The 27,999-nt window shown below is 45.7% G+C and overlaps 1 protein-coding gene across 1 annotated transcript; it reads right to left on the bottom strand.

The window, feature by feature from the left end:
* Window positions 1–4: 4 nt before the first annotated feature.
* Window positions 5–27,873, bottom strand: LOC128948612 (serine/threonine-protein kinase pim-1-like; the record flags this gene model as incomplete). Its single annotated transcript, XM_054293384.1, has 5 exons — window positions 27,856–27,873; window positions 1,508–1,588; window positions 1,334–1,384; window positions 767–1,133; window positions 5–117 (listed from the first exon to the last, which is right to left on the bottom strand). Coding segments are annotated over exons 1-5 (630 nt in total), but the record flags the coding sequence as incomplete, so codon positions are not given.
* Window positions 27,874–27,999: the final 126 nt, after the last annotated feature.

Here is a 27,999-nt window from a genome sequence, read left to right as displayed (position 1 = left end):
AAGGGTGCTCCCCGCAGACCATCTGGTGCAGCAGGATGCCCAGGGACCAGACTGTTGCTGCCTCGCCATGGTACCAGCCAAAGTCGTTCCATTCTGGGGGGCTGTAGGACAGTGTTCCTATGGAATACAGATGGAGTTCATCAGGGGGATGCTGCTGCTCCCAGAGCCTGGCCCCAGCATCCCTGGGTGTGCGGGGGCTGCATCAGGGGCACACAGCGTGACCACTGCCCTCTCGCCAGCATCTGGGACTTGTGCACAAAGTTAGGGTTGGAAAAGAAGCCTCTGGTGTTGGAAGAGGGCAGCCCTGGCTAGGCCTGACCATGACATGCAAAGGAAAAACCCACTCCATGCTGGGGAAAAAACATGGAGTTTATCCTTATCCTCCCTGCCTGCATTTCCCCAAAAATATTATGAAGCCAAGGGAAACAGGGCGAGTGAAGCAGCCCAAGCCCTTCCTGTCATCTGCATACCAAAGTGGCTGGGGCAAAGGTTCCGCCCTCCCTCTCTGCTACCCCAACCCACGGGGCTTTTGGTTGGGCTGGCTGCCCCAGCCCAGCCCTAGTCCTGGGCAGAGTGGCTGGCAAAGGCTGCCAGCAGGGCTGGAAGATGGCTGCCCACCCAGCCCTGCTCTAAAGCAACTCAGCTGAAGATTCAGTGCCCTGACTGGCAGCAAAAGGGAGAATCCCTGCTGCCACAACCAACCTTGGCTGGGAGATGTTGGGCAATGAGATGTCAGCAGCGGGAGCACAGCCCTCTGCAGGCTCACCTGCAAAGTGAGTGTAGACTGTGTCCTGCAGGTAGGTGCCACAGCCAAAGTCAATGAGTTTGGCCTGCCCGGTGCCCAGGTCAACCAGGATGTTCTCTGGTTTGATGTCGCGGTGCAGGACCCCGCAGCTGGTGCAGTGCCGCACGGCCTCCAGCACCTGGCGGAACAGCTCCCGTGCCACCTCCTCAGGCAGGAACCGCCGTGCCCGAATGAAATGATGCAGGTCCTGACACTGCTCTGGCCGCTCCAGCACCATCACGATGCAGTTGGGGAGCTCGAGCCACTCCAGCAGCTGGACCACACCGGGGAAGCCAGTGGACACCCTGGCCAGCAGCACGATCTCCAGCGGGGCGCTGGTGCCGTCGGGCTGCGGGAGGAGCACGATGCCGTCAGTGGGGCCGATGCCGTGCCAGGCCTGGGGAAGCCCTCAGCCAGGCCGGGATGCTCTGCGCCCTGCACTGGCCCCACGCCCGCTCTCTCTGGGGGCGTCCTGGTGGTGGCTCCCACCGTGCCGGGCGCCGGCTCATCCCTGGCCGGCAGCCCCGGCTGCTGGCCCCGCTCACTCACCAGCTCGCCCCAGTGCCGGACGCGGTTCCGTGGCACCCTTTTGATGGCCACCTGCAAGCCAAGGGCAGCAGCGGGGTGAGCTCGCCGCCCGCACTGCGAGCCCCATCCTCCGCCCTCCGCCCTCCTCCTCCTCCATCCCCTCCTCCTGCGCCCGCCGCCGGCCCCGCCGCTCACCGGGGCGCCGTCCGAGAGCCGCGTGGCCGCAAAGACTCTGCCGAATCCGCCGCGCCCCAGCAGCGATCCCAGCCTGTACCGCTCCTGCAGGGCCTCCTGCGCCGTCCCTGCGGGCGGGAGGCGGCTGTCAGCGCTCGGCCCAGGGCCAGCAATGGCCCCCGAGCGCCCCTCACCCGCCCCGGGCCGGCCATGCCCAGGCGTTCCATCTTCGGAACGCGGCACGGGAGGCTCGGGGCTGGCGACCGCGCTGCCGAGCGGCGGAGCTCGGGCCGGGGAAGCCGCAGCGGAGGCGGCGGGAGCGGCCGCGCCGCCTGTGTCCTCCGCGGGCCGCGGCAGGAGCGGGGGCCGGGGCCGGGGCCGGGGCCGGGGCCGGGGCCGGGCTCGGGACTGGACCCTGCGTCGGGTCCGGGGCCGGGCTCGGGCCAGGCGGAGGCAAAGGGCGGCGATGCCGCCCCCGGCCCAGGCACTGATGCCCGCCCAGCAGCGCCACCGCCAGTACGGCCAGAGCCGGGCGGAGGCGAGACCGCGGCGAGACGGCCGGGGCCGGGCACGGGGCAGCCCCGCCCGGGGCCGGGGGCGGGCCGGGGGCATGGCCCGGCCCGGCAGGGGAGAGGGAGGCGGGGAGAGGAGACGGACGCCGGGCAAGGGACCCCGAGAGAAGGGTGCCCGACAGCGGAAAAGGGAGAGAAAGAGAAAGAGAGAGAGAGAGAAAGACTATTCAAAACTATCTGTTTTGCTGCTGCTGCCGCTACTGCTGCCGCCGCTGCTGCTGCCGCCGCCGCTGCTGCAACTGAAGCACCGGGGCCGTTCGTCCCCGTGTCCGTTCCCTGCTCGCCCCACGAGCCCCACGTTCGAGCCCTGCATGCCCCGGGGACAGCCCCTCCGTCTGCCCAAACACGGGAACTTTGCAGCCTTGAGCCCAGATGCAGAGCCCTGACTCCTGCACTCTGGCACAGCGATCTCCTTCCTCGCTGCTGTGCATTGTCCTTGCTGAGGGTTAGACACTGCCGGGCCACCTTCCCTTGGGGTAGGATTCCTACCTGACCCAAGCACTGCACTTACACCTCCAGTGTTGCTTTCCTGTGTGACAAGGAAAACTGTGTGTAGCTCATGGTATTTTAGAGTGTCTAAAACTTGCCAAGTCACAGATTTTAGAGGTGAGGTGCATTTGGAATGAATGGGATGGAGAAGCAGTGCAACATGGAAAAGAGGAGCATAGAAATAAATAGAGGAAAACATCTTGGATTGTTTCTTTCATTCTCATTTCCCTTCCGGAAAGCTGTTTCAGTTTTCCAGGAATCATCTGCTGTCTGCTCTTCTCAAGAATCTCTCATGGAGAACAAGGTTGAGTCTCCGTCACAAGATTTGCCACCAGCTGCAGCTTCTCTTAGCTTTCCACAGTGCACAGTGTGTGCAGCAGGACTTTTGCAGCAAAGCAGGACAAATGTTAGGAGAACTTTACATGTCCGTTCTTTTCCTGCTGGGCTGGGAGTTGTGCCACTGGTGAAGTTTTCATTGTGACTGTTTGTGCTGGTTTCAGGCAAATTTTGGGAGGAAACCTCCAAAAGGGGTCAGTCTAGAAAGCAAGTTCCAGCGGCCCCTCCCCCTACTAGCTGAGGAAAAGACTTCCCTCCAGAGCGGGTTTAAACAATTCCAAGAAAAAGGAAAGTCACAGTCCGAGGAACTTCTCTGCCCCAGCTAGCTAAAACGAAATTGCTAGACCTGGGCTGTGAAGGCATCAGGAAATTTCCAAGTCTGGGCACTGGCGGTCCCAGCAAACACCAGATCTGGATGATGCTGATGCCAGAACCTGGAAATATCCAAAGTTTGGCTTTCTGTGCCAGCAAATCCCTGGACTTGGGCTGTGCCAGCACCAGGAAGTTTTCAGATCTGGGTGCTGGCGCTGCCAGCAAACACCAGATCTGGGTGGTGTCATTGCCAGTGACAGAAATCTGCCAGATTTGGGCTCTGCTGGCACCGGGAAATTTCCAAATCTGGGCACTGGTGCAGCAAACGCAAGATGTGGGTGGTGCCAGACCCAGTAGCAGGAAGCTGCCACAGGTTTTAGCTTTCTGTGCCAGCAAATTGCTGGACATGGGTGGTGCTGGAACAGGGAAATTTCCAGATCGGGGCACTGGCAGTGCCAGCAAACACCAGTGAAACCTTCTGGTCCTCGTCCGGACCGTTGGCCAGTGGTTTCCCTGAGAACCAGCTCTGGCCACTTTACAGACAGAGACTGCTTTCATCTGGTTGTGTGGAAACAGAACTTTACTGAAGGCAAACACAACAAGCAGGATGGCGTGCACAGTACAGAGAGCGAAGCAGAAAAAAGCCTGGGTCCAGGATCTAGCAGGGATATTTATAGATTTATTTATGGGGAGGGGTTAAGGTGGGATCTGAGGGAAGGATCCAAGAGGAAGGAATGATTAAGAATATTACAATTTTGCGGCAAAAAGTAACCAATGGTAGCAAAGAGAACTCAGAACTTTCTAGTAACAATCTGCATAACTGAACAAGAGGATTATGGGTGGGAGCTCTGCTCACCCTAAAGAGGGTTTTCCCACAGCCTTAAGCCGAGGTCTCCTTCTTTTAAACCAACCCAAACACAGCAGATCTGGGCGCTGCCAAGTTTGGGCTTTCTTTGCCAGAAAATTGCTGCCTTTGGGTTTTGCTGGCATCGGGAAATTGCCAGATGTGGGCACTGGCAGTGCCAGTGCACACCAGATCTGGGTGGGGAATGTGCTGGCAGCGGGAAATTGCCAAATGCGAACCTTCTCTGCCAGCAAATTGCTGGAATTATGCTGTGCAGGCATCTGAAAAATTCCGGATCTGGGCACTGGCGGTGTCAGCAAACATGAGATTGGGTTGCTTTAAATACCTTTTAAATCCAGGTATTTGCTTGATTTAGGCTTTCTTTGCCAGCAAATTGCTGGAATTGGGCTGTGCCAGCACCAGGAAATTGCCATGCCATGTTTGGACACTGGCAGTGCTGGAAAACACCAGATCTGGGTGGTGCCAGCCCCAGGTATTTGTCAGGGTTTTGATTTCTGTGCCAGCAAATTGCTGCACTTGGGCTTTGCCAGCACTGGGAAATTTCTGCATCTGGGCAATGGCAGTGCTGGGAAACTCCAGGTCTGGGCAGCAACAGAGCCAGCAGTGGAAAATTGCCAGATTTTGGGGGTTTTTGCCTGCAAATTGCTGCACTTGGGCTGCACCAGCACCAGGAAATTTCTGCATCTGGGCACTGGCAGTTCCGGGCAACACCAGTTTGTGAGAGCTGAAATGAGGGATGTGGGACGCCAGGCGGCTCTTCAAAGTGCAGTTTATTGTATCCAAGGTGATACAGCAGTCCAGAGTCATGGGTGACAGAGCTGTGCTACAGCTGTCAGCTCCAGCTGCAGGCCTGGAGACCCTTAGTTTAGGTTACAAATGCATTATATACTTTTCTTTGCTGAGCATCTTCACAAAATAGAACCAATCTATACCTTAACTTTTACCTATAGCCAATCATAACTACTATCATTACCATATTCATGTTACTATTCTCCAATCACTAAAAGTTAGTACATTAAAGTTTAAGCTAAAAGTTGTTTTCCAGTTTTCTTGCAGTGGAAAATTCTGAGACCTTTTTTCTACTTGCAAAATTTGCTGACTTGTTTGCCTGTGCTATCTTTCTGCTTGGTAAAATCTTCTTGTTTGAGGTGGGCTTATCCTTTGCTCTAAGTCATAAAAACCCCTTCTAACTAACATACACTTTGCCTTCTTAGCTATCCAAAAAGACTGGCTCATCAATTCTTTTCTTTTATATCAAAACTTGCTTTCATTTATATTCGTCTTCAGACATTACATTCAAAAATCTTTCAGCCAAGCATACATATCTGTGAGACTTTCTTGTCAAACTGCATCCCTGTATAGTGGTCAAGTGCCTGAGGCCAGGAGCACCTGGACAATGGGGACAGTTCTTTCCTATAGGAAGGAAATCACAGAACTCCAGGGTTTTGAAGGCACATGAGAAGCAGTCCCAGAGGCCAAGGCAAGCCAGATCTGTCTGTCCTTGCAGCTTTTGTCTGAAAGCAACCCTTGGATATATGGGGAGTTTTGGGGTGGAATTCCATTTCAGCCATGGGTTCCTGGACAGGAATGACAGTTCTCCATAGAGGGGCAAGGGCCCCTCACAGCTGCTCATGGTCCCTCACAGCCCCACATGGCCCCTCACAGCCCCTCACGGCCCCTCACAACCCCTTGTGAGATGCAAAGCTGTGTTTCGTGTCAGGTACAAACAGGCAACGTGTGTACTTGTGAATGAGAAATGTGTGGATACCGACAATGGGATAGTTGTGAATTCTAGTAATAACTGAGGAAAATAAAGCATGGAAAAAGACTTTTGAACCTATCTTTTGTTTGCAAATTAACCCTAGTTGATTTAGGAACATTTGAATTAAAGTGTTATAGATGTTGCTTTTTGCTTGCATTTAATCCATAAAGAGTTCTGCAATAATAACCTTTTGAAGTATAATTTTAGAATATTACTTGCATTATTGAAACTGTAGCTTTGGAATATATATAAAGGAAATATGCTTATCTCACGCCTTATTGAAGCAGAGAAAAACAGCTTGAAAAAGGAAGATGAACATCACCTCAAGGCTTTATGGTTTCGACCAAAGGGAAGCTGGACATCACTGTTATGAGATTTGGAGTCTCTGCAATTAAAAGGTGGACCCATATCTGGGGAGCTGGACTCCACCAGATGGAATTAGTCTTTCTTCTTTTGGAAACTGGACCGTCACCATCTGGGAATTCTCCTTTGAGATACATCCTGAGAAATTAAAATCACAATAGTTTATAGAATTGTGATGTAATAATTTGGAATAAAAATTGCTGATGAGTAAAAGATTGGAAATAGAAACTGCTGAAAAAAACTGATGGGTACCCCTGTAAATACCTGTAACCATCAATTAGCGGTATGCAGTTGGAGGGAAAACTTCCCCCACTGTACCTGGCGCTGTATTGCTCATACTTTACCATATTAAATAATAAATTGATTGCTGCTTGAATATTGGACTAGTCAAGCTTCTGATTCATAACACCCTCACGGCCCCTCACAGCACCTCACGGCCCCTTACAGGCCCAGTCCTGGGGCTCCTCCCAGAGGAGGGGTCGGGCCCTGCTTGTTCGCCTTTCATTTCAGTCCCTTCGTTACAGCAACAAGCAAAGAAAGCTGAAATGGAGCGTTTCCCCAGCATTTCCCTCGGGGTTAACTGCGGGCTGAAGCTCTGTGCTGGCGCTGGCCCCAGCGCCACCATCCCTGCAGCCGCCAGGCCTTTGCTGTCCCCCCGTGTCCGTTCCCTGTCCCCGAGTCCCGCCCGGCTTTGGCAGCAGCAGCAGCCGCAGCGCAGGGGGCGCCGGCCCGGCCCAGCCGGGGCTCCCGGCCAGGAGCAGCAGCAGCGCCGGCCCCTTCCCGCCTGCTCCTGCCTCAGCTCCCAAGGGCTTTTAACAGCTCAATTCTGGAGCAGAGCAGCCAGCACCCACACACAGCCCTGACTGCTCAGGGCCCACCTGTGCTGCCCTGAGCCAGCCCTCAGAGGAAGAAAGGATCGGGCTCCAGCGCTGTTTTCAAGGCTCTTTTCACTCACCCTGAGCTGACAGCAGGAGGCTGCTGGTGACTTTGCCTTGGCAATTGGAGATCATGGTTGCTCTTGGCCCTCTTCTGCTTGCCACCTGAATTTTATCAGTACAACTGCACTTGCCTCTTTCAATCACTGCTGCCCACTGTGCTTTTGTGATGGTGAACTCAGTGTTTTTGTCACAGGCATCATGATTAGCAGAGACTGAAATGCTCACAAGTCCTTGAGCACCAAGTCGAGGGGAATGAAAGCATCACAGACCACTTTTGCAGCACTCAAACACAGCCCTGCTGCTGGTGCTGTTGAAATAGAATCAACCTACAGAGACCATCACAGAAATTGCCTCTGGAGTGGCAAATCAAATGAAAAAATCCACCAGGAGAACGAAAATACTGAAGTTGGCTGGCTTCATTGCTTCCTTGGAGCAGCAGAAAATGGAGATGCCCAGAGGTATCTTGCACTGCTGCTGATCCCAGTTGGAGCCCTGCCCTCTGCAGAGTCCCAGCGGGAACCTGAGCCCAGCCCGGGGAGCTCCCAGAGTGTCCTGGAGATTCTTTCTGCATTCGATCAGGCTTGCATTCCCCAGCAAGTCCCCAACAAAACCTCCTGTTTTCTTGGGTTAGAACAGGCACAATGAAAAACTCAGCAATGGCACAACTGCCCAGCCCACAAGGAAAAGAAAGGACAAGTTGTCAAGGAATCCAAACATTTGTCTTGCTTTGCTGCAGAAGTCGTGCTGCTCACGGTGTGGAAAGCCAAGAGAAGCTGCAGTTGGTGGCACATCTTGTGACAGAAGCTGCACCTCGTTCTCCAGGAAAGGTTCTTGAAAAGGGCAGACAGGAGTGTGGAGAAGATTCCTGGGGAAGTGAAACAGCTTTCCACAGGTGAAATGAAAATGGAAAGTGTTATGTTTGTCCAATTATCTCATCATAAAAAAACCCAATAATATTAAAAGTAGTAGCAATTTTAATTGAATAGTTAAAATAAAAAAAAATTTAAAATTGGATACAATATAATTTGATAAAAATAAGAGATAATTTGGTTCCAATAATAGCGCATAAACAAACGATAACCGCGGGGTACGGAGGGCAGGGTTCTGGGACTCTTGCTACCTCACGTACAAGCTTGCCAAGTGAAAATCATCCCTTATATGTCCTGTGTCAATACCATCTCTTCTCATTTTCGGTTCATCATATCTCTATCTCCGCCCTCATTACCACCCTTATCACCCACGCGCCACCACTCGGTTTGGTGTTCACACAAGTCTTTGGGGGTCGTTTTGGATGAAGACATCTCCTCTTCCTCTTTGTCTTTTAATTCACCTTTGGGTTACACATGCGCATCAAGCCAGTACAATGTAAGCCAAGACTAACGTATCACTGCATCTACATATCAAGGCAATAAATCTCTTATAATTAGCATTTTCTGGTACCCAAGCAGGTTCTTGGTCATTTTTAGCAACTGTATCTTCAGCTTGTTTCCTGTGGTGCTTGAGAACATCTGCTGGGGGGCGGGGGAGTGGAGCCCCTCCTCTCCCTCTCTTCTTTGGCATTTAACTATTTTATTATTCTCAAATATTAATTACTGTATCATTATTGATTACTGTTTCAATCTTTATCAGCACAAATCATACCTATTTATCACAAATCTCTCATTTCTCTTTTTGATCATTATGATTCGTGCTGCATTTAAAAAGCTGTGCCCTGATGTCTTTTATATTTTTCAGAATTTTGGTTTTCTTGTTGTCTCTTTTCAGCTTCAAACTTTTCTAGCATTTCTATTACTGCTTCTAGTCTTTCACACTTTCAAGTTTAGTTAGCATGTCCTGGTCTATTTCAATCTTTTTAAGTCCTTTTTGTCTTTAACAGGGGTCGATTTAGCTTTTAATACCATTATAGATCTTGGTTTTACTTTTTCTGCTGATTCTGAATTTAGAGACATTGTTGAAATTTGCATCTTTTGAATCCCTGAGTGAATTAGCCTAATAAAATACAAAATCATACAAGGCAGAAACATAAGTCCTAGAATTGAGCATAACAACATGAACTCTAACATTTTCCTCCAAACACTTCTAAAGAGGTTACCCCACCAATCTGTTTTCAAGATTGAATTCCACTTTTGTACCGGCACATGAGCTACTCTTTTATTCTTTTTTGCAAGTTCTGTGATAGCTTCTCCATAATTATTAATTTCTACATAGCACTCAGATTCATTAAATCTCCTACAAACTCCTCCTTCTTTTGCTAACAGATAGTCTGGGGTGATCCTGTTTTGGTACACAAACACCCACATTCATGTATATTGCCTGGCCAACATTTTTAAAGCATCGGAGGTGCGATTTGAGACCACCTCTACTACTGCTTGGAGCCTTACTAATCGATTCAACAGATAAACTGGGGTCCTATATCTCCATGACCCATCCTGAGCTCATGTTGCTGGGTCATAATATGCTATAATTCGTTCTGCAGGCTATTTGTCCTCCCCCCAGTTTTGATTCCCTCCTGCTGTTGGAAAATTTAAATTCAAATCTCCTTTATTCCACTGCAGGGTTTCATACAGTGGAGTTCCTAGCACATTGCTCCTAGACCTCAGTAAAACAAAGAAGGAGGGTTGTATTACTCCCAAAGTACAAGTTCCTCCCCATTTTTGAGATAACTCACTGTATGCTCGTTGCCCACAAATTTAATATATCCCATCTGGGGCTTTCCATTTCTTATCAGTTTTCTCCGGTTGTTCCCAATAAGACCTCAGGCCGTTGATGGACTGGTAGGGGTTAGCTCCAGGACTTCTGTACCAGCATACATTAATCTGTTCATCTTATTCACAATTTATTTCTTTTATTGGTCCCCAATATCCGATGGGGTTTTCAGGTCGCCAAATTTTTGAACGATTATCCATATTAACCACCAACGTGGATTGACAAGGAGTATGCCCTACTATTTTATTAAATTTCCTTCCTTCTCAAGTTATACAAATGGTTCCAATTACTTGATGGCTTAAAATCCATCCTTCAGGTCTCTTCAATGTTCCAGAAATTTGGGTGTGGTTCTACTTTAAAAATTGCTCTGGAACTAAGCTCTCACTTTTCTACGGCCATCTTTTAGCCATTTTTTAGACCTCTACAAATCTCACATTTGGATAATTCCAATTCTGTAGCAATCCTTTGCATCAATCCTACAAACCGATTCTTATTCAAGGCTGGCAAATTCCAATCTTTGTAGTACTGTTTTAGCTGTTTATACAATTCAGCTAATTCTGTTGACTCTTTTCTCTTGTTCTTTCTTCTATTCCCCTTTGTTTCTTTTTTTTTCTTTTATTTTCTTTTTCAATTTTTCTTTTAGTGCCCGGCCTCCTATTCTTATACTTGGATCATCTTTATTATGATTTCTTTCAAAACAAAAAAACCTTTCATATTGAGGGCCAATCTGATTACTAGGGGGATAAGGAGCTCGTCCATTATATCCCAATTTTTTTTCTACCCAATACATCTTTCCTTCCTTAATACAAACATCTATAACACTGCTGCGATTGTAGCAGGCAGAACTAGCATATGGGTGTGTTACAAACACAGATTCCACCTTGTCCTTAATCCACACAGGTTGATTACAATAGTCACAAATGTTGAAATTGCTGGGACTTGGTTTTTGCCTTGTTTGCTTTTTCATTGCTGAAACTCTGTCCAGTGTGGCTTTCTGGCTTTGGCCAACTGCCCAGGGTACCAGAATGATCACAGTGAAAATAATCCTCAGGAAATCTACCATTTTACCTTTCTCAAGGCCCCTTGGGTTGCAGCCAAGGGCCGAGATGCCAGTCTTCTCGGTAGCAAAGGTAATATCCCGGCATCTAGTCACCGGTGCTTTTAGTATTTTTGGTACCCATAGCCCCACAGAGTTTGCTTGTCTCTTTTTAAATGCCGTTTCCCAGTTCTAGCTGGTTAAGAAGCAATAATTAAAACAAAAAGAACAGGGAAAAGATTAGGCCGGAATACCATAAACCTGTATTTTCCAAAATTTCAGGGATGTGCCAACTACAAGAAGATTTTTCTAATTATTTTGTGCTTCAGGGGCGGGGAGTGCATTAAGTCACCATCTCCAATAGGCACACTCGCGGCGCCAATGTGCCCCTGGAATGCGCCTATGATGTGGTGTATAGACTTCTTCTCCGCCACAACTATCAATTTTGAGACACTGGTCTATAATATTATGAGTTGCTCGTTCTCTTATTTGTGCTATAGCAAATATAGCAAGAACCAATTGATCTAAGTTTTCTATTAATCTAATTGCTGCTGGAAGGGTCTCATCTCCCAGTCTCAAAGGTATCCCAAAAAAAATTACTAACAATACGTTCTATAGTTAGCTGGCTAAATACATAACCATAGCAAAGCAAGCAAATAAATTGTCTCTTCTTTTCTTCTCTCTTACTTTCCACCATGAGTTAAAGCAAAGTGTGCAAACAATACATATTCAGGGATGACACTTTAAACCATGTTTACTGCACTCCCAATGTTTTACTTGTCTCTGCTCTCTTTCAACAACAGCTGTTATCAATCGCAGTTTCTGGAATTGCAGTTCTGTAATCAATTCTAATAATGTTGCTGGTGCATGACCCTGGAGGAGATCTTCAATCTTTTTAGGCCGTTCCCACTGATTCAGAAAGTCTTTTATTCTTTTTCCACCGGCGTTCTTCTGCCTCCGAGCTCAAGGGAATTGCGGTTAGCAGCCATCCAGGATGCCTAGTTCATTCTTAATAAATCAGGGTTAATATAAATCAACTTAAATCCCACCATATTATCACATTCTTGGAATTTCATGTTCCAACAATATTTTAGCTACAGTTTGAACTGTAGCCCGAGCTGCTGGAAATGCTTTAACCCACTGACAAATATTAACTACAAATATAACTAACAAATATTTCCACCGACCCACTTTAGGCAATTCTATAAAATCAACCTAGATCTTTTCAAATAGCTTGTAGGCTCTTTTGCATCCTCCAGAGGGAGGGGTTTTTAACACTTTATTTTTTACTTTTTGACAGGTGAGACACCCCTGGGTAATTTGCTTTCCAATTTCAAATATCCTTATACACCCATAAAATTTTAAAAAGTGATCACAAAAGGCTCTTGTTCCCCAGTGTGTCTGTCTATGCAAGTTATCTAAGATCTAATGTGCCACTGGTTTTGGCATCATAATCCTGCCATCAAGAAAAACTCACTTTCCCTCCTTAAATGTTGCTCCTAATTTTTTTATAGTTGCCAGTTCTGCTAGCGGAAGGGAAAGTGTCTCCTGCTGAATTTCTAGTTTTTGTAAGATCATTATTTCAGTATCTCTTTTTCTTAAGGACACTCTTTTTGCTTCTTCATCAGCCAAATTATTTCTCTGACCCTAATATCCCTCCCTCTCTGGTGTTCCTTTACATGAACTACTGCTATTTTCTTTGAGCCTTTTAAAGCTTCAAGTATCTGAATTATCAATTCCCCGTGTACTAACCCTTTCCCTTGAGTGCTTATAAGTCCCCTTTCTTTCCAAATTTTTCTAAAAGTATGTACTACGCTAAAAGCATACTTGGAGTCTGTATAAATAGTCCCTTCTTGCCCTTTTAGTATTAATAATGCACAGAGTAATGCATACAATTCACAGGCTTGTGCTGACCAGGAGGGACTAAGGGGACCAGACTCCTTTACCCTAAACTTTTTCCCACTTCACCTGAATGCCAACCCGTGTCATTAATTTCTAGATTATCTTCTTCAGTTAAAGAATAAATTTTAAGTTTTCCTTCACAGGGTTTTATCTGTCAGTTTAAGGCTATTATTAGATCTCTGCCTTACAAATTATTCTTGGCCTCTGATATCAACAATAAATCATTTACTCCAAATTTATCATCTGTTTTAATTTGCACTCCTTTTATTACAGGAACAGGGAAAGCTTCTCTCGTAATTCCGATTACTGAAACTCGCTCACGACTTATCTCACATCCCTAGGATAATTTTGTCACTGTCGACTGAGAAACTCCTATATTTACTAAAAATATAACTTATCAAGGGCTCTTCTGGTGGCGTTTCTGTCGCCTTCATTAAACAGAGCCCCTGACCTCCCTGAAAAGTTTCCTCATCGTGCTGTTTTTTCCCGCAACTTTTTTTGTAGGTGCTCCTTTTTATAATAGTAAAAACAGGTGGGTCCTGCACCCTTCAAGGCAGGGCAAGAATTTGGTAAGTGCCCTTTCTTGTGGCGGGAAAAAACACACAGGTCCTGTGTTCTTAAAAATAGATCCTGACATCTGCAATTTGTTTTTCCCTGCGGATTTTTTTTCTTTTTTTTCTTTTTTTCTGTATTCAAAGCTGCCTGCATTTCTCTAACTGCCACCACCAAAATTCTGGCATCTGCTTTCTGCTTTTTCTCATCTCTGTTCACATACACCCTTTGTGCTTCTCTCAGTAACTCCTGAAGTCCCCTGTCCTGCCAGTCTTCTAATTTTTCCAGCTTCTTCCTGATGCTGCCCCTCAGGACTCTAAAAGGCAGCATACTTACTCTCTTCCTGATTAACAGGGTCTTTTGAACTCACATATATATTTAGAGCCTGGCAAATCTAATCCTCAAATGATCTGAACTTGGGCCAATATAAATTATCTTTCCGGATCATTTCTTTTGTCCATTTAAACATGTAATACTTAACTATTTTCTGTTTACTTTTTCTCCTTTGGGATTCTCATTCATCCCAAAACCGTATCATCATCCCCAGTGGGCTGTCCTGAGGAATGCTGCCCCCTGAGAACCCCCCTCACAGTTCCCAGATACCTCAAACCACTGCGAATTTTTCCTACAATCCGCAGCCCCTGGGTCAAGGAACTTGTTCCCTGACCCATTTCTGGCGGCAACAAACTAAGAAATTCCTGGTACCAGGAGAGTCTTAGTTTCCCACACTCACCTCATGACTCAACTTCCTCACTTACTACTCTGCCACACTGCCTTTTTAATCTACCTGTTCCACTCCTATCTCTCCCTCTGCAATCTACTTGTTCCACTCCTATCTCTTCCTCTTTCTCAATCTATTAGCCCCGTCCTCTCACCATCTAATCACATACTAAATTGCCTGCTACCAACCCATCCAAAGAAATTGAACCTCTTCATTCACTCTCTCAATCTCCCCACTGAGTCAATCCCTCCTGCCCAAGGACCTTCCCACAGGTGCCTGGACCAGGGATCCCCTCCTTCCCCCTGGGTCAAACCCTCCCGGGGTCCCCACTCATTCACTTTTCTTTCATTTCCCTCCTTTCCCGGCCGGCCTCCTCTCGGACAGCGTGAAAACGCGGTACTGGGAGGTCCCACTCACTTCGGGGGTCCGGGACTGCCCAGCCCCCATCTCAGACACTCCACACACACTCACACATGCATACAGCCGCCCCCCAACCCAAAACCTCATGATACTCACAGCCTCCTTTTCTCACAAGGGTCTTCGTGCACAAGGCAGTTTTCTATGGGTACTCTCTCTCCTACAAGCCGGCACTCTGATGGGAGCCTTTCTTGCGCGCTCTTAAAAACTAATTTGCTTATGCATTATTGTAAAAATGACTCTCTTTTCCCAAGGGAGAGTGGTCTAGCCTTGGGACCACTTAAAAGTCTGGTGGGGAGCTCCTTCCCAGAAGCTATCCACCTCCCTGGATTTAAAAGAGTCCCGGGTATTGGCACCAAAATTGTTACGTTTGCTCAATTATCCCATCATAAAAAAGCCAAACAGTATTAAAAGTAGTAACAATTTTAATTGAATAGTTAAAATAAAAAAAAATTAAAATTTGATACAATATAATTTGATAAAAATAAGAGATAATTTGGTTCCAATAATAGCGCATAAACAAACGATAACCGCGGGGTACGGAGGGCAGAGTTCTGGGACTCTTGCCACCTCACGTACAAGCTTGCCAAATGAAAATCACCCCTTATATGTCATGTGTCAATACCATCTCTTCTCATTTTCGGTTCATCATATCTCTATCTCCGCCCTCATTACCACCCTTATCACCCATGCGCCACCACTCGGTTTGGTGTTCACACAAGTCTTTGGGGGTCGTTTTGGATGAAGACCTCTCCTCTTCCTCTTTGTCTTTTAATTCACCTTTGGGTTACACATGCGCATCAAGCCAGTACAATGTAAGCCAAGACTAACGTATCACTGCATCTACATATCAAGGCAATAAATCCCTTATAATTAGCATTTTCTGGTACCCAACCAGGTTCTTGGTCATTTTTAGCAACTGTATCTTCAGCTTCTTTCCTGTGGTCCTTGAGAACATCTGCTGGGAAGGGGGAGGGGGAGGTGTAGTAAACCTCTCAGCTTTAGCCAGGGCCCCTTGGAGAATAGAAAGCTGACACAGCAGCAAAGAAGTTTCCTGTCTCCAGGGACATCCGCCTTGTACCTTATCCCTATAGCCATGTAAGGCAATATGTTGTTAACCCTACTATTGGTCACTTATGGTCACTCTAACACCTTTGCCATTGGTCAGGATTGGATCCAGGCCAAGGGTATAAAAGTAGCATACTGTACCCCTACTAACTCGGAAGAAGAAGAGCTGAGACCCTTCACGAACCCCTCCAATAAAGCCATACTTGTGGAACAGCCGGCATCTTCTTCTCTCTCTACCGTCTGCTGGAGCCTTAGGCCAAGGGAAAAGCTACCTAGCAAGCAATGCTGAAATCACAAGAGCTGCCTAATCACTAAGAGCTGAATATTCCCTGCTTGCTAGGGCTGTCCCGCGGCCTTGGTCTGAGAGCGAGCTGGCTTCTGGCACCCAGTCCCCTTGGAGACTGAGCTCTGGAGCTGTAATAGCTTGCCTAGGATAAGACCAAGCAAGGCTCATTTTGGGGGGGGGTGGAGCCCCTCCTCTCCCTCTCCTCCTTGGCATCACAACTTTTAACTATTTTATTATTCTCAAATATTAATTACTGTATCATTATTGATTACTGTTTCAATCTTTATCAGCACAAATCGTACCTATGTATCACAGTAATATATCTTGCTAATTCTGCACTTGGAGGAATTACTCAGGTCTGCAGTCTTTATTACACACCCTGTTCTAAAAGACTTTTATGCTATTTTCCCTCTCTCTGTGTTTTCACACTTGTTCAACAAGGTTTTCTTTCTAAGAATATTAATCACAATATCCCAAAGGATTAAAAAATGCTTAGGTATTTTTTCCCTAAGTATTTACTAAAGAAAACCAATAATAAAAAAACTGTATACATGCTAAATATAAAATACAAACAGAAATAAATGTCGGAGGAAGGAGACCCAGACACCAATTGGTTCATCCAAGTCCAATTTATTGATCGAATACAGCGGGTTAAATACAGCTCTTAATAAGCTTCATACATATTGCAAAAGTTGAGCTCAGGATTGGTTAGTTACATATCAGCAACTACACCTACTTCTACATTCTTGTGCTTATTCTTTTGTTGCATTCTGCAGATATTCAGGACTAATCTCACCTCCCTTTCCTCATGTTGCAGCAAGGTCATCCGGTTCTTGCCTGTCAGCAAGAACTGAATCAGAGATTGCTGACCTCCCTTTCAAGCTTAACCAGCGACATTATGTCAGTATGGCCTTTCTCAGCTAACCAACTCTTAATAAAATCCTCCACATTTCCCCCGTTTTCTTCTTGAGCAAGAAGACTAGTCTGCATTTTTGCTATCATACGACTGACCATGTTTTGAATACAATTAAAGACACAAGGCAAAATAAGCAAAAACATTAAGATCACACCCAGTAAGCCGATAGCATATGTCACAATGTTCCTTAGCCATGGTCCAAGCCCTAAGCTTTTAAGCTATTCGTCAATTCCTAAACCTTCTTCTTCTTTGAGATGGTGAAGTCCCTGTTGCAGTTCTTTTATCTTGGTATGAATGGACACCAAATGATCAGACAAATTCATGCAACACATTCCCTCAAACTCTTCACATCCATGCCCTTGTGCTAAAAGCAAAAAATCTACAGCAGCTCTATTTTGCAAAACAGCATGGTTAACACTTTGCACATCTGCAGTTAACATGTCTAGAATTTGGGATGTCTTGTTTAGCTCATTTCTTGCCCAGCACCCTAATTGCTTTGCTAAATTCATAGACTTATTGGCAGATCCTCCTGGCAAAATAGTTGAAACTGCTACTTGTCTGAATGTACCCCAAAACTGTGGATCTCCTATCTGGCTGCAGTCTAAGTCATGCATGCTACGCCTCTTTCTATTTGAATTTTGACTCAACCGCATTAGCAAAGACACATTAGGATGAAACAATGACAATTTTCCCAAATAACAGGGTCCACCCTGTGGTTTAGCTGGTATACCATTCCATGCCCTGTCTCCACAGATCAAAAATATTCCTGTGGGTAATTTCATTGGTGCCGTGATGTTTGTGCCGTTACATTGACTGTAATGCTGTGGAGAGAATTCACTCAAATTCAGGGATGAATCTAAGGTGGCCCATGTGTCTTTAGGTTGATTTAAATTTTGAACATCCAAGGGTTTGAAACTAAACCATCTGCCAGTTGTAGCGTTAGATATACTGGCATTTGCACTCCCAGAAAGATCCAATTCCTCAGGAGGAGAATGCAAAGAGGTGTTAAGTGATTGGATTAGTAAACACTGACGATAGCCATCACTCTGACCTGCAGTATACCCTTGCTGTGCTGGCAATGTGATGTTTGACATGTTATACATACATAAGGTTCGATTATTTATCAAACTGCAAAATTCTCCAGGAGACCACACCGGAAGTCCCACCAGGCGTGTTCGAAATGGGTTAGTGACTCCTCCAAGACTAAGACAAAGCGATGATTGGTAATCTGTTTAGCAAGTGTTACCCATAAATTTTCTCTTGGCTGACTAAAGTGTGTTATTCCTACTGCTTCACTTGCTACAGCATTGAGCTGTATAATAAAAACAAACCTCATTTTTCTTTCTGCTTTCTCTGTTTTTCCTTTCTTCGTTGTCTTTTCCCTGGTTTGTTAAAATGTCTATTGTAAGGCTGAGTCAATTTTTGAATGCACTGGTCTAATTCCAAATCAGCATCCTTGCTTACAGGTATAGCATGAGGTAAGTTTAAAGGCAAATCAGCTTTACAGCGAGCTGCTATAATGCGTGAGGCACTAGTAATTTCAAACTCTCTAAGTACTTGCTGCAACTTCCATCTAATATGTGCTATAGCCACTTGTTCTGCACTCTCAAAAAGCTTTAATCCTGCCCTTCCTGGCAGGCCAGTACTTTGCTCAAGAGCTCTAACCCAGACAAAATCTTGAATCCACTTCCCAAAACAAGGTCTACACCATAAATTTCCTATTGATCTTTGTGAGTACCAATAAACCTTATTACAACCTGCACAATGCACAGCTATCCATGCATAGCACTTATCAACATCCCTTTTACAAACATAACAAGGAAGTGAATGTAAGTAAGGACCAGTATAAAAGTCTGGTTCTTCAATCCAATACAACCAGTCTAATCGTGGTGATTGCAAAGCCTCTTTAGCTTTCTTACTGTATGGGGCTAATAGTTCAAGCTCTTTCTTTAATACAAAATGTATCTTATCTCGTAATCGCTGTTCTTGTTCTTCAACACCTATAGCATGCCACGAAGCAGGGTCCCATGGAGCTACAGCATCCCACAAGGCAGGGTCCCATAGATGTGAAATTGCCCTAATCATAGAAAACTAATTAGCAACCACTAATAACCTTATTTAGATGAGGTCGTTCCCTATCTTACCTTCTTTTTCTTATCTGTTTTCAGTTTTGCTGCTCCTAACTTTACTGGTCCTGTTACTTGCAAACTTAACTTTTGCAACTTTTCAATGCAGCAGTCTAGTGCTCTTTCAGGATTCCCTCTGAAGGGCCCTACAATCGAACGTTGCGTTAAAGGTACTAATTTTCTACACCTTACAGAGACTATACGTGATTTACTTTGAACCTTAATTCTATTCACAACACATTGTACTTCCCATTGATAATAAGCAAGAATTTTCTGTTCAGGAGACTCATAAAGATTTAAAGCTATATATGCATTTTGCCCTGTTTGTCTCCTTAATTCATCTTGCCAGCTTTTACCCCACGTGTGCTCGTGCTCACAAGTGTGACACCATAAATCCCATAATAATGATTGTTCTATCCAAAAAGTTCTATCACAACCCCCACAACGTAGGGCTATCCAGGCAGCACAATGTGGATTGTAACAGTCAAGGCAATGTTCCTTTGCTGGATTTGTAAAACGAAAAGTCGATAATGAGTCAATAAAACCAATCAGCTCCTGGGCCGTCCGATAGTGACATGTCAGTGCTCTGTCCACCGCTTTCAAGTGTCCCTTCAACTGTAACAGTAGCGGTCGTAGGACTAGAAGCAGTTTCTTCCCCAGTCGCTCCTTGTCCTCCTCCGTGAGGCGATCCACCAGAGGCTGTATCAAAAACAGGTTTAGTCCACTTAGCAGGCACCCACAAAGGCCCTGTAGGTGAGGAAACACAGAGATATCCCCGACCCCAGTATAATACTTTTGCAGGTTTTTCCCATAATCCTGTAGTCGGGTTTTAATTTCCTGACCTGACCTCGGATGATGTTTAATTGCAGGAGGGATATTGTCTTCCCCAAAAATACATAAATGATTGATCACATACAGAACCTTAGCTAAGCATGATTGTGGGTCTGTTAAATCTTGATGCTTCTCAATATACTGCTTAAGGGTACCGTTTGCTCTTTCCACTATTGCCTATCCAGTAGAAGAGTGTGGAATACCTGTCACATGCTTAACAGACCACTGATTCAAAAATTTCTGGACCCTAGCACTTACATAAGCTCAACCATTATCCATTTTGATACTCTTTGGGACTCCCATAACAGCAAAACAACTTAACAGGTGCCTGATAACATGTATAGCTTTTTCTCCTGCCTGAGCCGTAGCCCATATGTAATGACTATATGTATCTATAGTGACATGCACACACTTAACTTTACCAAATCTAGCTATATGTGTAACATTCATTTGCCATTTCTCATTTATTTCTAAACCTCGAGGATTAACTCCCATGCCTAAACCTATTCCACCATTATGATAACTACATGTTGGACATGCTCTAACAATGCTTCTGACAAACTCAGCTCAAAGTGCTTTGCTAATCCTTTTGCATTTTGATGATATCTACTATGTGCTTCTCTGGCCAATGTATGCTTATCAATAGGACAAGAGTTATCAATGGGTAGGGTAACCAATTTATCTGCACGTTCATTCCCTTCTCCTAAACCTTCACACCATTTATGACTCCCAATATGAATCACAGAATACACTGCATTTCTCTCTCGTAAAGCTTTCCTTATTGTATCAATAACTCATACAATCGTTTATTATTCACTTCCTTAATTGCTGCTTCCTCTATTCATCTGACTACTCCTGCAGCCTTTCTCAGCTAACCAACTCTTAATAAAATCCTCCACAAATAAACTTGAGAGTTCTCCCAAAAACCTTAAGAAAAAAACCCCATGTATTCTATAAAACCCAGAGCATTCATCTACAGCATACAAAAATGAGCATGTTCTAGAAGAGAAAATTTGTGCAATGGTTCCGCACAGAATTCTATGCTTTCAAGCTTTTTGCCCTTCAGGGACAGTGCCATTCTCGGAACCGTAATGCTCTGAGCATGTTCTGCTCACCAAGGCAGATTTCTGCTCTGCCCTGGTACAGATCATCCTCCCAGCAAAGGGGGAGTGCAGCCACCACAACTCGCAGCACCTTCCCACACAGCAAGAACCTGAAGGACAGAGATGGCTTTCACCAGCTGCTGCAGGTTCTAACAGTGCCACCTCTCAGCTGCCGAAAGCCTGAATTTCTGTGTTGCAGTGCGTTAGTTTATTGAGTCAAATGTTCTGTTATATAGTCGTATGTTCAAGTGTTCCCCGAGTTATTACAGTTAGCTCCTCCCCTATGTTATGCCCTCCTACCCAAGTGTCCCTCAAGGAATCCCCTCCCTCCTCACCAGATTTTTCCCTGTCTGTCAAGACAACCCAGCCCCTTTGCCCCATCCATCAGCCCAAACCCTACCCTTTGCTCCAGAAAGTTCCCTGTCCCTCACCGTAAGATCCAATCCCTATGCCAACGCTCTCTCCTCCCCTTGTTCTGATTTGTTGTAGCCCTCAAAACCACACCCCAAGAGTCACTTATTGGTTACTGTATGGTGTCCACTCCGTGTTTTGAAAGATTTTAAAAATTCAGTCACAGGGATGTTGGGGGTTTTTTCAACATCTGTTCCCTTTGGGAATTCTTGCCTGCACGACCTTCCCCCCGCCTCTCCTGATGAATTTGCTGCACTTTACACAGCAGAAGAGCCTCCTCTGCTTCCTTCACTCGGTCCTCCAGGGTCTCTACTGCTGGCATTTGGCCTAGAGGTTCTGGCTCAGGCAAAACCCTAACCTAGCCAGTTCCCCACTCTTGCCATTGTCCCTGGAGCATCACAGAGCTAGCCAGGGCTGCGGAGGGCAGTGACAGTGACCCATGGACTGGCATGTCACAGCCCCCAGAGCCACACCTGCCAGGCCACAAGCCCCAGCCCTGGTGCCCACTGCCGGCCTCAGGGGCCCCTGGGCACCCTCAGCCTGAGTGCAAAGGCAGCCTCAGGAGCACCCCAGGGCACTCTGGATCCAGGCTGCAGACACCCTAAAGCCATCACTGACAGGGACATGGATGGGGACTGCAGCTGGATCTTCCAGTGCTCACTGCTCCTGACTACTCTCTAAGTGAACCCAAACCTCATTTGCAGCACCTTGAGCACATTGACCCTGCTCGCCCATCCTGGAACCTGGTGTTCCCACATCCTACACCAGCGCTTTGCAGGGAGTGACCAGCTCCCAGCTGCTCTGCTACCCTGGCCTTACTTTCTGTTTGCCAGCAATGAACTTAACAGATACACTCCTGAGAAACCTAGCACAACATTTGCTTCTCAGGAGCTCTTCGGCAAAAAAACTCCACTAATCCCTAGATTTTCACAGAGAAGGAGGTCCTGACAAAGCATGAGGCACAGGCAGGGCTCTGGCATACGAATTCCTGAGCCGCAGGATTCCACCCATTGTTGTTCCTGAGATGGATAGAACCTCTTCTTCGTTACGCAATGGACCACCATGTGATTGGGAAATACATAGTTGGTTAACCATATGATTGTGATTCAGAGATGCATGGTCCACCATATGATTGAGAAATAGATAACCACATAACCTAAAAATAATATATATCAAGTTACCATTGCTTGCTATAATTCAATCATGTATTGCACAAGTACTAACCATGCGAAAGGCAAAAGGAGAACTAACCAAGCAATAGGAATCAGCCAAATATTCCCCATATAAGGAGAATGAGAGCTACGGGGTCAAGAGTACAGGCCCGAGGAAGACTTCGAGCCTTCATCCAACGACCACCAGAGGGTAGAAGACGACCCCCTAGCAACAACTGGAGCATGCGCCAAGAAAAAGAACACATCTACGGAAGTGGATTAGTATAAAAGGGGAACTTGAGAAGCACTGAGCGCGGCAGTTGGTGGAGCGGGGACTCCCCTGTCGCCCAGCGCTGAATCTTTTGCTTATGCTGTATGCAATGGATTAATAAATTCAAATTGGAAATATTGCTCCTTTTTGAGTCTATTTATAACAATTTGGTGCCGTGACTCGGATGGTCATAGGTGAGGAGGCAACGGTGTTTGGGAGGCGCCCCACCCCATCTCTGGGTGGCCCAGCATCCGACCTTCCTACCTCACGACCACCGACGAACTTAAAATTATACTCATAAGCAAAAGGGAGATACCGGTGAACCCCTTAATCTTCTGTGCACAGAGTCCGGACGAAGACGCAGGACACGTAAGTCACGTAAGCCGTAAAGGGTCTCGGAGTGCAAAGGCACTCCGGAAGAGACGAGATCCGTCCGGTTGGGGTTGAGATCCTGGAGCAAGGATCCTAGAGTGCAAAGGGGCACTCCGAAGGGATGGAACAGGGGGAGAAGCCTCCTGCATGCTCCAGATGAGCCCTTGGAGGGCGAAAGATCCTTGAGTGCGAGTAAGTGAGGTGTGCATGAGAGGGGAACCGACAGTCGGATTCCCCAAGTGAGTGTGGACCCTCAGTAGTGCGGTTCCCATTAGTCCGCGAGGACGTGGGCCACGAACCAGGGGAAGCGAGTGGTGTTCTGTGTGTGAGAGGCACTCCCAAAAGGATGGGACAGGGGAAAAGCAAGCCCCCTACTTCTATTAAATTTTCTCCAGCACCAAAAGATAGTTTGTTGGAGTTTATGCTAGAAAATTGGAGATATTTTCCGGACATGATTCAGTACGAGGTTGAGCTTGATAAGAGGAAGAAACTTTTAGGAGTGTATATCGGCCCAGCAGTAAAAATCCCTTTCGATAGTCAGGAAGAAAGTGATTATGTAATAATATGGGTCGAGCAACCAGGTACATCGATGCTTAAACTGGCGAAATGAAAGGAGAGGGAACCTCCTGAGGAAGACCCCTCACTCCCACTAGACCCAGACTCACCGCTCGGGCAGGCACTGTTACGATTGCATTCTGTAACGCAGGCATGGGAAAACATTAGGCAAAGGCTGGAGAAAGTAGATAATTGGCAAGGCAGAAGTCGAGATGAATTGCTGCAGGAGATACAGCGCGTGTTCGCACGAAAAGATGTAGCCCAGGGGTCAGAAGGAAATGGATTTGGAAAGCGAAGGCATGGGGATGGTCAGGACGCTGGGATGAGGGAGCCTAAAACCTGCTTTTATTGCGGAAGGAAGGGACACTTCAAACGAGAGTGTAGGGTCAGGATCCAGGATAAGAAAATCTTTCAGGAGAATCAGAGAGGGCAGGAGCTAACGAAGAGGACCGAAGAAGGGGCCTTGATAATAAATCTAAGAGTAGGTCCTCAAGGCGAAGAACTTGCATTTTTGGTAAATACAGGAATTTCTCGGTCAACAGTGGCAAAATTACCCCAGGGATGTGAGATAAGTAGTGAGCAAATTCCAATAATTGGAATTACGGGGGAGGCTTTCCCTGTTCCTGTAATAAAAGGAGTACAAATTGAGGCAGATAACAAATTTAAAGTGAATGATTTGCTGTTGCTGCCAGAGGCCGAGAATAATTTGTTGGGCAGGGACCTAATAATAGCCTTAAAATTACAGATAACATCCTGTGAAGGAAAACTCAAAATCCATTCTTTAACTGAAGAAGATAATCTAGAAATCAATGATACAGGAGAGCATTCAGGTGAAGCGGGAGAAGTTTAGAATAAGGGAGTCTGGTCCCTTTAGTCCCTCCTGGTCAGCACAAACCCGAGAGTTTTATAAAATGGGAAGGAGACTTAATCAGATATTGGAAGCTCTAAAAGGGGTCAAAGAAAATAACATCAGAAAAAAGGGAGGGATATTAGAGCTAGAGAAATAATTTGGCTAATAAAAAAAAAAAAAAAAAAAAAAAAGGCAACCCTAATTGGCAGTTATAGGAAAATATATAAACAGACACACTGGGAAACTAGAGCCTCTTTTTGTGACCACTCTTTAAAAATTTCATGGGTAATATTTGAAATTGGAAATTAAATTACCCAGGGGTGTCTTACCGGTTAAACCGCAAATAAGAAGGTGTTAATGTAACCATTAAAACTACAGCTTTGTAAACCCCTGCTGAATTCATATATGGAAAGTGAGGCGCAGAACCATAACTTGTCTTGTTATGATTATTTATGTATTTAGCTAACTAATTATGGAACATACTGCTAGGATTTATGATTGGGGATATCTTTGGGATGGGGAGATAGGACTCTTCCGGCAGCAACTGGATCGATAGGGAGCCTAGAGCAATTGGTTCTGAGGGGAATGATTGCTCAGAGATCTCGTTTGGATTTTGTACTACATCAGGTAGAGCGTGGAGATTGGGTCCTGGTCCGCAGCTGGAAGGAGAGCCCCCTCACACTACAGTGGGAGGGACCCTATCAAAGCCTTGCTAACTACGTCAAGCTTTACTAACAACGGACACCGAAATCAAAACTCACAGAAAAAGGCTGGATCCATGCGAGCCGAATAAAGGACCAATAGAACTATCACCTCGATCAGGGGGCCAAACTATCAAGAACTTTATATGGGAAGTCAGCAAAGTACCAGGAAACTTCAAGGTGAAACTGAGAAAGAAACAAACCTTGAATGCTAGGACTGGGCAAAGATAAGTGGGATGGTTTGCACCACTACTACCAGGGTAGTGATGGGTGTTATTATATGTGGGAAGGAAGAATACCTGTAACGAATTGTACAACAATATGTATACGGCTACCTTTAGGCCCATCATTCCTTACTACTGATGAAGTATATCGCACTTTTCTCCTGATTAATAAAGAATCAAGAGAAGTAATCGAAGATCCGTGGGGAAAAGTGTTGTTAAGTTCAAAAATAAGGGTCACATGTAATGCTCAAGGGTGTTGGGGAAACTGTAACCCATTTGTATGTATTGTCTGTAGAATATGTAGAGAAAGGTGGTGGACCCATTGTCGTAGCGGTTATCCTCCTAGGGGAGCCTGCCATAATTGTTACAAAGAACAGCGAAAACTAACCGAACAGACATTGGTAACTCGAGTAGCATCTGGAACCCTTAAAGTGGGCTCCAAAAATTGGTGGAACATTTATACTAAGGGAATAAACCCCCAGTATTATTGTTGCCACTCAAACGAACCAATACCATTCGTAGCAAGAATTGTTGCAGGGGTTTGCCGGAGGTGGATCCCTGATCTGGGCTGCCTAGCTCCCCAGGTGAAAGACACAAAGTGGTCTAGATACCTCCAACGAGCTAGGAGGAAGGGGCACCAAACTCCTCCTGAAGACCACCCTTGCTGCCGAGAAGATGGATCACCCCATAGCTCGAAGCAACTGAGTTGATGGGCGAGGCAGAGGGGCTGATAACTGTGGGGGAGAGGACCCTAGAATAAGACCTGAACAAACTTGGGATCACTCTAAACATAAGCAACCATATAAGAAATGACAAAATTTGGAACAAGAAAATTATGGCAGCCGCTATGATAATTGGAAAAACGACCTTAGGGTTTTTAGAACGGTTTTTAGAATGTTTTTAATAATATTAATGATCGGGAATTGTAAATCTCAAACACATGAACCCTTTAAATGGTCATTAATTAGGTGGGAAGATCAGGTTGTGATCAGTAACATTACACTAACGGGACCCCCTTCGTTTAAAGTAAACCTGACGCAATTAATCACCTCCTGGGGAACTATGCTCCCAAGTGTCGGTTCCTACATTGGTTTTTACATGTGCCCGGCCTCTAACCCTGGAAAAGCCTATTGCAATTACCCAGGGTATAATTATTGCGGATATTGGGGCTGTGAAACAATAGCTCAGGGATTCACCCCAGGGGGAGGACCTGACAGGTTTTTACAGGTTGGGAGAGGCCCTTCGGGTTGTACCCCTCCGCAATATGCAAATGACGGATCAATTTTGGGAGGGGAATATTCAGGATCATGCAAGTTTGTATATATGAATGTTACTCAGCCAGATGATCCAGGCTGGTTAATAGGAAAAACCTGGGGAATCCAAATGTGGCAACCTGGAAGAGATCAAGGAGGTATGATACTCATTAAAAAGGAAATTGTTCCCCATGACCCTGAACCTGTGGGACCCAACCAGGTGATAGCAAACCTAGGTAATAGTTTAGGAGGACCCAACTCTATGATAGCAGATTCAGGTAATAGTCTAGGAGAGATGAGGAATGAAATTAAAATCAACAAGACGCAGGTAGAACAGATAGAAGTGACTTCGACTGATGAGAGAGATAACATACTTTGGAAAATCTTACACACTACATTCGAGGTACTAAACAGTACCTATCCTAACTTAACAAAGGAATGCTGGTTATGCTACAGTGCTAAACCTCCTTTTTACGAAGCCATAGGAAACATGCGAGGCCCAAAAGAATAAATGGGACTAATCCTGCACAATGTTTGTGGAAAAAAGGACAGGATAGAACTCCGGGAATTACCGTATCACAAGTAACTGGGAAAGGGAGATGTATTGGAACCGTTCCAGAGAATAAGAAACATTTGTGTCAAATAACTAAATCAGTGCAGGATACCTTAAGGCCAGCTGAGTGGTTAATTCCGGCAGCTAATATCAAATGGGTGTGTAATACCCTAGGCTTGACCCCTTGTATCTCTATAGCAGCCTTTGATGAAAGTCGTGAATATTGTATACAGGTGGTAGTAGTCCCCAGGATTATCTATCATCCTAAAGAATATGTATATTCTCAGAGTCGCACTTCAAAATATCATTTGCAAAAGCGAGAACCCTTTACAGCCCTCACGGTTGCAGCATTACTAACTATCGGGGGAGCTGGAATAGGAACAGGCACGGCGGCGCTTGTACATCAGCAACAGGGGTTTAAAGCCCTAAGAGCTGCTGTAGATGAGGATCTTAAGAAAATTGACAAATCTATTAATGAATTAGTAAACTCACTCCGATCACTTTCGGAAGTAGTTTTACAAAATCGAAGGGGGTTAGACTTATTGTTTTTGCAACAAGGTGGCCTTTGTGTAGCCCTTCGGGAGGAATGCTGCACGTATGTCGATAGTACTGGAATAGTAGTAGACACCATGGCCGAGTTACGTAAACAAATAGAAAAAAGAGAAAAAGAAAGAGAATCCCAACAAAACTGGTATGAATCTTTATTTAACTATTCCCCATGGCTTACCACCTTGTTGTCCACCATCGCAGGACCAATGATCTTGCTGTTGTTAGGATTGACCTTTGGGCCATGTATATTCAATAAAATAGTTAGTTTAGTGAACTCTCGATCTGAAGCAGTCCATTTAATGATGATGAAGGCAGAGTATAA

This window comes from Melozone crissalis, unplaced genomic scaffold, assembly GCF_028551555.1.
Source record: "Melozone crissalis strain CALT ecotype California unplaced genomic scaffold, PUWL_Pcris_2 ptg000139l_1, whole genome shotgun sequence".
Classification (NCBI taxonomy): domain Eukaryota; kingdom Metazoa; phylum Chordata; class Aves; order Passeriformes; family Passerellidae; genus Melozone; species Melozone crissalis.
The sequence above is the reverse complement of the archived record's forward strand: the minus strand, read 5'-3'. Positions and strand labels throughout refer to the sequence as shown.